The 9466-nt window shown below is 31.8% G+C and overlaps 3 protein-coding genes across 3 annotated transcripts; all 3 read left to right on the top strand.

Annotated features, from left to right (window-relative positions):
* Positions 1–585: 585 nt before the first annotated feature.
* Positions 586–2436, top strand: LOC139089329 (probable cytochrome P450 4ac3). The gene is made up of 6 exons (XM_070638828.1): positions 586–750; positions 808–1093; positions 1148–1248; positions 1301–1936; positions 1993–2159; positions 2219–2436. The coding sequence occupies exons 1-6, from the start codon at positions 606–608 to the stop codon at positions 2390–2392; spliced, it is 1509 nt and encodes a 502-aa protein (XP_070494929.1). The 5' UTR covers positions 586–605; the 3' UTR covers positions 2393–2436.
* A 43-nt stretch (positions 2437–2479) lies between these two features.
* Positions 2480–4661, top strand: LOC139089605 (probable cytochrome P450 4ac2). The gene is made up of 6 exons (XM_070639188.1): positions 2480–2658; positions 2863–3145; positions 3204–3304; positions 3362–3991; positions 4044–4210; positions 4267–4661. The coding sequence occupies exons 1-6, from the start codon at positions 2505–2507 to the stop codon at positions 4438–4440; spliced, it is 1509 nt and encodes a 502-aa protein (XP_070495289.1). The 5' UTR covers positions 2480–2504; the 3' UTR covers positions 4441–4661.
* On the top strand, positions 4596–9431 carry LOC139089549 (uncharacterized). Its single transcript, XM_070639103.1, has 12 exons — positions 4596–4800; positions 5292–5574; positions 5634–5734; positions 5786–6421; positions 6477–6643; positions 6699–6860; positions 7433–7598; positions 7657–7942; positions 8052–8152; positions 8210–8842; positions 8897–9063; positions 9120–9431. The coding sequence occupies exons 1-12, from the start codon at positions 4647–4649 to the stop codon at positions 9288–9290; spliced, it is 3027 nt and encodes a 1008-aa protein (XP_070495204.1). The 5' UTR covers positions 4596–4646; the 3' UTR covers positions 9291–9431.
* The last annotated feature ends 35 nt before the right edge of the window (positions 9432–9466 follow it).

The following is a 9466-nucleotide window of genomic DNA, read 5'->3' as shown; positions in this document are numbered from 1 at the left end:
TAGCTTCAACCAAATATAAAAAATTTTATATTGGAAAGATTGCCAATTAAATTGAGGAGAGGGACAAGTATGGCAAGCAACAGCACCATTCATTCATTACATGACATTTTCTTTTTCCCTCTCGCCAATTACATCTATCTCCATCTCATTCACTTTCGCCCCAATCAAATATTTAAATTGACATCAACGTCATCCACATCAACATCATCATCTTTCCAATTAGAGTGATTAAATAGAAACAAGCAAATATGTATGCACGAGCAGATGACTAATGTGCAGTGGCCTTTTATAATTTGTTTAAATGTTTCATGAATTGAAAAATTATGTCCCATATTTCATCAAAATAAGAATATCCGACAACAGTTTTTGGACACTCGATTTTGTGAGAGTTGCCAATATTCCATTTAAAAATAATCATCTATAAATCTGATATTTTGATGGTATTCATGAAAAATTCTCAATTACTCTCTTTAATCGCTCACCCATGAGTGTGAGCAGCTTGATAAGAATACCTTAATAAGCTTCGCAATCAAAACAAAAATTTTAAGCGTAAACTGATTAATTTCTCAGTTTATTTTCGACATTTAATGTGAGAACTTGCGAAAATGATTCTCGAAATCATTCTGATTTTTATCGCATTTATTGTGTGGCTATGTAGTGATTATCTTTTTCACGATCCGCTCAAAAATTATAGCAAAACCTCAATTCCACTGCTTAAAAATTCATTTAATCTTGTCAGAATGAATCCAGGTAGTAAATCATATTAATGACTAATATACTATGATTGACATTTCCTTAAATTCTTAGTCGAATTGTTTCAATTTGTCCGTAACTGTGCCAATAAATATCAAAAGTCCTACCAACATAGCTTTTTCGGTGCCTTTTTTGTGTATAATGTAATAAGAGCTAAAGATGCTGAGAAAATTTTGGGTTCATCAAAGTTATTGAAGAAAGGAAGAGCTTATCAATACTTGCATTCATTTTTAAAGACTGGTCTATTGACCAGTGAAGGGACAAAGTGGCATCAAAGACGCAGAATGTTGACACCTGCCTTTCACTTTAATATTTTAAAGGAATTTTGTGAAATTTTCAAGTAAGTAATGCTCAGTTATTATTGATTGGCAAAAAAAATTGTTAATATTTTCAGAGAAGAAAGTGAAAAGCTTATTCAGCAATTGAAACCATTATCTGGAAAAGAGATTGACATTATTCCGATATCCACTCAATTCACTCTCAACACTGTTTGTGGTAAGCATACAATTAAATAAATTAACAGGCATTTGACTCTTTAACATCACAGAATCTGCTATGGGAATTAAGCTATCTGATTTAGGAAATGATGGAAAGATTTATAGGAACAACATTTATGAGATTGGAAGTTTATTGGTATCTAGAATGACAAAACCATGGCTTTTTAGTGATTTTGCTTATTCACTTTTTGGTACCAAAAAAAGACTTGATGAAATTCTCAAGCCTATCCATGAATTTACACAGTCAATCATCAACAAGCGTAGAATTGATTTTCTTACTAAAAGAAACACAATTGAAGAAGAATCGAAGCCGGAAGATGAAAATGAAAATATTTATTTAAGATCAAAAAAGAAAAGAGCAGCTATGATGGATACTTTACTACAAGCACAATCTGAAGGGTTAATTGACGACGAGGGTATTATCGAAGAAACAGATACATTTACTTTTGAAGGACATGACACAACATCAGCCGGAATGACATTTACTTTATTACTGCTAGCTCATAATCAAGATGTTCAGGAGAAGCTTTTCCAGGAAATTCAAGAAGTGACCGCTGATAGAGATGAACTTACAATGGACGATTTAAATAAAATGAATTATATGGAACGAGTTCTTAAGGAATCTTTGAGAGTTTATCCACCAGTTCCGTACATATCTAGAACTATTACTGAAGACTTTGAGCATGGTAAAGTTTCAAAATTTCTTAGTTCCTTCAGTCCTTTTAAATTTCTCATTTCCTAGATGGTGCTTTGTATCCAAAGGGATCTTATGTTCAAATTTTAATCTACGACATTCATCGTGATCCTGAATATTTTCCAGATCCTGAAAGATTTGATCCAGACCGTTTTCTACCTGAGAATTGTGAAAATAGACATAATTATGCATTTGTAGGATTCTCAGCAGGAATGGTAAGTTGAGATTTTATTCGCAGAAGGAACTGATACTTCAATATTTCAAAATTTTCCAGAGAAACTGCATCGGCCAACGGTTTGCAATGTTAGAGTTGAAAATCATGTTAGCGCATGTCATAAAGAACTTTAAAGTTTTGCCAGTCACAAAGAGAGAGGATCTTGTTTTCAAAGCTGATTTAGTTTTACGAACAGTTGATCCCGTAAAGATGAAATTTTTATTGAGAACCTGAACTAAATATTTATAAATAAAACAAATTCTCTCAAAAATTACAAATCACTTGATCATTTACTCAACTTTCGAATCAGTCTCGCTGTGATGTTCAACAGATTTAAACTCACAAAATGATTATTGTAATTATTTCAATAATTTTGATAATTTTATTGTTAATTATCCTAAACAGTCGAGCTTTTTACAATCCTGAGCCTTTTAGAAATTTCAGCAAAACAGCAACACCTTTAATCAAAAATGGATTTGATTTGGCTTTAATGGATCAAGGTAAGGTTACACTAAGCATATTGATGCTAAAATTGTGAAAAAAATTAAAACAAAAGTTAATGACTTTGAAATCTTTCAAAATATCACCTTTGGAACTTTGGAATCTCCTTATCACTTTCGTCACAATGAGACCTTTTTCAGCAATCAGCAATTTTGTTTACAAACACAAACTGAATGCAATCTTTAATTATTTATTATCAATAGCGGAACTCTTCAAATATGAACGTGAATGTGCAAAATTGATTAATAAGTCTTTCAGGCGAAAGTTCTTTTTCATATGGACGTATGTAGTAACAAAAGCTGAAGATGCTGCTATTGTACTTGGATCATCGAAACATATCAACAAAAGCATGTTATATGATATTTTGCATCCATTCTTGAAGACCGGATTGTTAACAAGTGGTGGAGACAAGTGGCACATGAGACGCAGACTTCTGACTCCTTCATTCCATTTTAATATTTTGAAGGAGTTCTGCGAAATTTTTAAGTAATTTCACAAAATCTGAAACATAATTAACTTTTTTTTAAATCAAATTCTTTTATAGAGAAGAGAGTGACAAATTAGTGGACAGCATAAGAGCTCAATGTAATAAGAAAGTCGACATAATTCCTATTTCTACTAAATTCACTTTGAACACTGTTTGTGGTACGTAACAAATTTCATCCTTAACTTCAAGCTTTTCTCCAATTTTTCAACTTCTAGAATCAGCAATGGGCGTCAAATTATCAGAACTGGGTGACGATGGTGTTATATATCGACAAAATATTTACGCATTTGGAAAACTTTTAGTCCATAGAATCATCAGACCATGGCTCCACCTTAATTTCATTTACTCACTTGTTGGTTACCAAAAGATTCTTGATAGAGTTCTGTCTTCGATGCATTCATTTACTCAATCAATCATTAAGAAGCGTAAATTAGAATTTTTAGGGATGCAACAAGATAAGCCAACCGAGTTAAAAGATGAAATCGAAAATATTTATATGGGCGCTAAGAAGAAACGAGCAGCTATGATGGATACTTTATTGCAAGCTCAAGTAGAAGGATTGATTGACGATGAAGGGATTATTGAAGAAACTGATACATTTACTTTTGAAGGTCATGACACAACATCAAACGCAATGACATTCACTTTACTTCTACTAGCCCATCATCCAGAGGTGCAGGAAAGAATTTTGAAAGAAATTCAAGACATTACTAATGGAAGAGAAGACTTAAAGATGGATGACTTAAATAAAATGAATTATATGGAACGAGTTCTTAAGGAATCTATGAGATTGTATCCACCGGTTCCATTCATTAGTAGAACTTTCAGCGAAGATGTGAAAATAAGTATGAAATTCTGAATTTTAAATTTAAATATCTAATGTGCGTTAAATTTTAGGAGAAGTTCTGTACAAGAAAGGCACGATAGTCGAAATATTCATTTGCGATATTCATCGTGACCCAAATCATTTTCCAGATCCTGATAAATTCAATCCTGATAGATTCCTACCTGAAAATTGTGAAAAACGACATAATTTCGCATACTTGGCTTTCTCGGCAGGAATGGTAAATTTGTTTTAATTTTTCATGGAATTAATCTAATTAACTTTTCAATATTCCAGAGAAATTGCATTGGTCAACGTTTTGCTATGCTGGAATTGAAAATCATGCTCGCTAAGGTCATTCGAAATTTCAAAATTCTACCGATCACCAAAGTTGAAGATCTGGTTTTCAAAGCAGACATCGTCTTGCGAGCAAAAGATCCAATTGAGATGATGTTTGTATCTCGAAAATAAATTACTGAAAAATCGTTACTGTAAAAATTAAGCCAAATAAGAGATAGACTTAAATAAATAATAATAATAATGTTACTTCTCTCAGAAATATTATCAGCTGATAGGAACGATTACGATTTTTTTTCTCTTTAAAATTTACCAAACAAAAATAATCAAATTTGTCACAGTTTGTGTTGTAGGCTCGGGGAGAGAAAATCAAAATAAAAATGTTCTTCCTTATATTCGCAACATTGTTATTAATTTTAATAGGTTATTTGTGGATCAACCGGCATTTCTTCAATCAAGATCTATACAAAAATCATAGTGACAATAATATACCCTGGATAAGGAATGGCTTTAGTATTGCTTTCTTCAGTCCTGGTAAGATATTTCAGTTTGATGTTCTAACAAAGAATTGGCACTTAAATCACTGTTTGCTGATATCTTTAAAAGCTTTCATGGTTAAATGGTTCACCACTAAGGTACTTAAAATCGGTATCTTAGCGTGTTAGGGTATGAGTGAAGTATAATGAAGTACAAGAGAATTTTTTATATAAACATTCAAAGGTCGCCAATTATAAAAATAGCCATTCATTAATACCTTTGTAAGCTTAAAGAGCTTGATAAGATATAAAAATGACTTTGATTTTTCGTTATCAATAATAGTCAAATAAGATAGGAACTTTCACTTATTTTACAACGCTCTAAGAGAGACCCCACGTCGACTTTTCTCATTAAGATTAGCTTTGCATGCAGGAATAATGTTTATTTTTGGTTTTGTCAATAAAAACAATTTTCGGTGATTTTAAGGTCAACTATTATCAAATCTCATATTTTTCACGTAATGTGCAGATTTTGTCTATTATTTTCAGTCGAAATCTTTCAGTTTGTTCGAACAATAGCAGCAAAGTATCAAAAATCATACATTATGTCTGTCTTTGGAGCGACTGAATATTTTATTACCAGAGCCAGAGATGCTGAGAAAATTTTGAGTTCATCAAAACATTTGGAAAAAGGATTAATTTATGAACTGCTTCATCCATTTTTAAAGACTGGATTGCTTACGAGTGCTGGTGAAAAATGGCATAAGAGACGAAGGATGCTCACACCAGCATTCCATTTTAATATTTTGAAGGAGTTTTGTGAAATTTTTAAGTAATTAACTTATAAATGACTAGAAGTATTGGAAGCTTAAATGAATTTTTGATTTTCAGGGAGGAAAGTGATCGTTTGGTCGAAAATATAAAATCTCAAAAAGGAAAGGAACTGAACATTATTCCAATTTCAACACAATTTACTTTAAATACAGTTTGTGGTAATATATAAAATACAAAATTTGGTCAATTAAAAATAATTTCTATTTTAGAGTCAGCAATGGGTGTCAAATTAAGTAATTTGGGAAATACCGGAACTAAGTATCGTGAAAATATTTATCTTATTGGTGAATTGCTTCTTCAAAGAATTTTGAAACCTTGGCTACTTATAGACATAGTCTATAAACTACTAGGATATAGTCATCAATTGGAACAACTTCTAAAGCCTGTTCATAATTTTACACAGACAATCATAAATAGTAGAAGGAAGGAATATTTATCAAAGAAATCAGAAGTCCATGATTCCAATAATAACGAAAAAGACAATGAGAATATTTATTTAAGCTCAAAAAAGAAGAGGACTGCAATGATGGATACCTTATTACAAGCTCAATCCGATGGATTGATTGATGATGAGGGCATTATTGAGGAAACGGACACATTTACATTTGAAGGACACGATACAACATCAGTGGGAATGACATTTACATTGTTTTTACTTTCACATCATCCAGAAGTGCAGGAGCAGCTGTTTCAAGAAATTAAAGAAGTCACTGATGGAAGACAGGACATAACGATTGATGACTTAAACAAAATGAATTTAATGGAACGAGTTTTGAAGGAATCTTTAAGATTATATCCTCCAGTTCATTTTATAGCGAGGCAGTTATCTGAAGACCTTTACAACGGTATGAAACTTGTGATTGTAATCACTAATTGAAATTTCTGAATTTATGTTTTCAGATGGAGTTTTGTTCAAATCAGGCACTGTTGTTAATATTATGATTTTTGACGTCCATCGAGATGAAGAATATTTTCCAGATCCAGAAAAATTCGACCCCGATCGCTTCTTACCCGAAAACTGCGAAAAGAGACACAATTTTGCATTTCTTGCCTTTTCAGCAGGAATGGTATTTATTGCTGGATTATCCTTTTTTTGCTTACCTACATTATTATTTTTTACAGCGCAACTGCATTGGTCAACGTTTTGCAATGTTAGAACTGAAGACAATGCTGACAAAAATGATTTTAAACTTTAAGATCTTGCCAGTCACTAGTGTTGAAGAATTAATATTTAAAGGTGACATAGTTTTAAGAACCCAAAATCCAGTAATCATGAAGTTTGTGGCCAGAAATTGACGGTTGAGTGAACTACTTTATATGAAAATTGAATTTGAAGTCCACAAAAATAAAGCAGTTTTAAGCACACTGAAACTTGTTTTCCATACATTCAGAACAAAAAATAATTATCATCTCTGATAAAAATACATAACATTAGATGACAATTATATAACCAGCCTATTATCTTTTTATTTGTGTAATAAAATCTATAAATTATTTACATCACGCGAATGTAACAAGACATTAATTATCACGTGAATCATCATTGTTGAATTTCCGATAAGCACACACATTTTCTCGAATGCCAGTTTCAGCTGTGAACTACCATTAATCCAAAATATAGTTTTGTGACTAAAATTGAAGTTGTTATGAATACTCAGAAGACAATACTTAATCTCCTGGACTTTGTAACGTTTATTGATTGTTTGTATTTGTTTTGAGGTAAGTACTTCAAAATTTCAAGCTGCTAATTCTCTTATTCTCTCAATTGTAATAAAAATATAGAAATTTTTTTGATTAAAAACCTTAAAAATATAAAGCTTATCAGTTCCATTCCGCTATTTGGAGAGTTAGGTTGAAATTGTAAAATGTTCCTGTACATTTTTGCAATATTTGTGATATTTTTATCACATTTTCTATGGAAGAATCGATACTTGTTCAATACTGATTTCAATAAAGATTTCGATGAGGGTGCATCGATTCCACTGATGAAAAATGGAATTCCATTTACAATGATGAGTCCAGGTATGCTCAAACTAATTTTAAAATGCCTTCCTTACAACTTAATGAAACTTTTTTACAGAACAGATTTTTCTTGAGCCAAGAAAGTTTGCGAAAAAATTCAAAAGATCAGTACGTGCTCGACTATTTCATATAGACTCCTTCTGTATAATAAGAGCTAGAGATGCTGAGAAAATTCTTGGCTCATCTTCGAAACATTTAACCAAAGGCTTTGTCTACAATTTCTTACATCCGTTCATTAAGACTGGTTTATTAACAAGTGATGGTGATAAATGGCATCAAAGACGTAGAATGTTAACTCCTGCATTTCATTTCAATATTTTGAAAGAATTTGCCGAAATTTTTAGGTAAACAACCGATACGCTCTCAGTTGTTGATAACGATAAGCAATCTCATTTGCTTTAGTTTGAGAAATTTTGAGAAGAAACTTAATAATTGAGTATAAAATAATTTCAGAGAGGAAGCTGATCAACTTGTTGTTGATTTGAAGAAAACCGGTGGAAAAGTTGTTGATATGATTCCAATATCAACACAATTTACACTTAATACTGTATGCGGTGAGTAATCATTATGATAAGTGCTGATTAACAATAACAGAAAATATCCATAAATAGAATCGGCAATGGGAATTAAACTTTCTAACCTTGGCAACAATGGAGTAGTATATCGTAACAATATTTACAGTATTGGAAAAGCTATGATTAAACGATCAATGAGACCATGGCTTCATATAGATTTCATTTATTCACTATTGGGATACAAAAAGCAATTTGATGAAATATTAGGTCCTGTGCATCATTTTACACAAACTATAATCGATAAGAGAAGGAAGGAATTTATCACGAAAAACTCTGGAACTAAAAATGATGAACCGAAAGATGAAAGTGACAATATTTATATGGGAGGAAAAAAGAAGCGAGCTGCCATGATGGATACCTTGTTGCAAGCACAATCACAAGGATTAATAGATGACGAAGGAATCATTGAAGAAACAGACACATTTACATTTGAAGGACATGATACAACATCATCTGGAATGACATTTACATTGTTACTGCTTGCTCATCATCCAGAAGTTCAAGAAAAGATTTTCCAAGAGATTCAGGATGTAACTGGTGGACGAGATGAACTAACGACTGACGATTTGAATAAAATGAATTATATGGAAAGAGCTTTAAAGGAATCTTTAAGAATTTATCCACCAGTTCCTTATATAGCGAGAAAATTGACTGAAGATATGCTGCATGGTAAGAAATCACTTCCAAATGTAACTTAATGTCACTAAGTTTATTATTTTTCAGATGGACATTTGTTCAAGAAGGGAACAACAATGGAAATTTTCATTTACGATATTCACCGAGATCCCGAAGTATTTCCTGATCCAGAAAAGTTTGATCCCGATCGATTCTTACCAGAAAATTCAGAAGGAAGGAGCAACTTTGCATTTATAGCTTTTTCAGCAGGAATGGTATAGAACTGCCAATCTAAAATGATGTTGAATTAATTTTTATCTTATAATTACAGCGTAACTGCATTGGTCAACGTTTCGCAATGCTTGAACTGAAGGTTATGCTGACTAAAGTTATCCAAAACTTTAAAATATTACCTGTCACAAAACGTGAAGACTTAGTATTTATGGCCGATCTTGTACTTCGCACAAATCATCCAGTCAAAATGAGATTTGAACCACGTTAAAAATGAAACATTATGTGTTGGAAAATGATCATGTTCAATGGAAGGCTTAAAACTTTCTAAAAAATGATTTTTGGATGATAACAAATTGTAAACCTTATCAACAGGAATCAATAAACTTTAATATGTTGCTTATAAAAACAATTAATCATTTACTATTTATTTGGCAATTAATGGTG

The sequence above is a fragment of the Chironomus tepperi genome, unplaced genomic scaffold (assembly GCF_022539635.2).
Source record: "Chironomus tepperi strain 1889 unplaced genomic scaffold, CSIRO-AGI_Ctep_v1 contig_177, whole genome shotgun sequence".
In the NCBI taxonomy this organism is placed as follows: domain Eukaryota; kingdom Metazoa; phylum Arthropoda; class Insecta; order Diptera; family Chironomidae; genus Chironomus; species Chironomus tepperi.
This window is presented reverse-complemented; position numbering and strand designations above follow the sequence as displayed.

What these genes read in the sequence shown, in the direction of transcription:
- LOC139089549 (XM_070639103.1), top strand. Translation starts at nt 4,647, where the DNA reads ATGTTCTTCCTTATATTCGCAACATTGTTATTAATTTTAATAGGTTAT. An exon ending in TATTGCTTTCTTCAGTCCTG is followed by an intron (nt 4,801 to 5,291) that starts GTAAGATATTTC and finishes TATTATTTTCAG; the next exon opens with TCGAAATCTTTCAGTTTGTT. An exon ending in TACACTTAATACTGTATGCG is followed by an intron (nt 8,153 to 8,209) that starts GTGAGTAATCAT and finishes ATCCATAAATAG; the next exon opens with AATCGGCAATGGGAATTAAA.
- LOC139089605 (XM_070639188.1), top strand. Translation starts at nt 2,505, where the DNA reads ATGATTATTGTAATTATTTCAATAATTTTGATAATTTTATTGTTAATT. An exon ending in TTTGGCTTTAATGGATCAAG is followed by an intron (nt 2,659 to 2,862) that starts GTAAGGTTACAC and finishes TATTATCAATAG; the next exon opens with CGGAACTCTTCAAATATGAA. An exon ending in GAGTTCTGCGAAATTTTTAA is followed by an intron (nt 3,146 to 3,203) that starts GTAATTTCACAA and finishes ATTCTTTTATAG; the next exon opens with AGAAGAGAGTGACAAATTAG.
- LOC139089329 (XM_070638828.1), top strand. Translation starts at nt 606, where the DNA reads ATGATTCTCGAAATCATTCTGATTTTTATCGCATTTATTGTGTGGCTA. An exon ending in CACTCTCAACACTGTTTGTG is followed by an intron (nt 1,249 to 1,300) that starts GTAAGCATACAA and finishes TTAACATCACAG; the next exon opens with AATCTGCTATGGGAATTAAG. An exon ending in TAGGATTCTCAGCAGGAATG is followed by an intron (nt 2,160 to 2,218) that starts GTAAGTTGAGAT and finishes AAAATTTTCCAG; the next exon opens with AGAAACTGCATCGGCCAACG.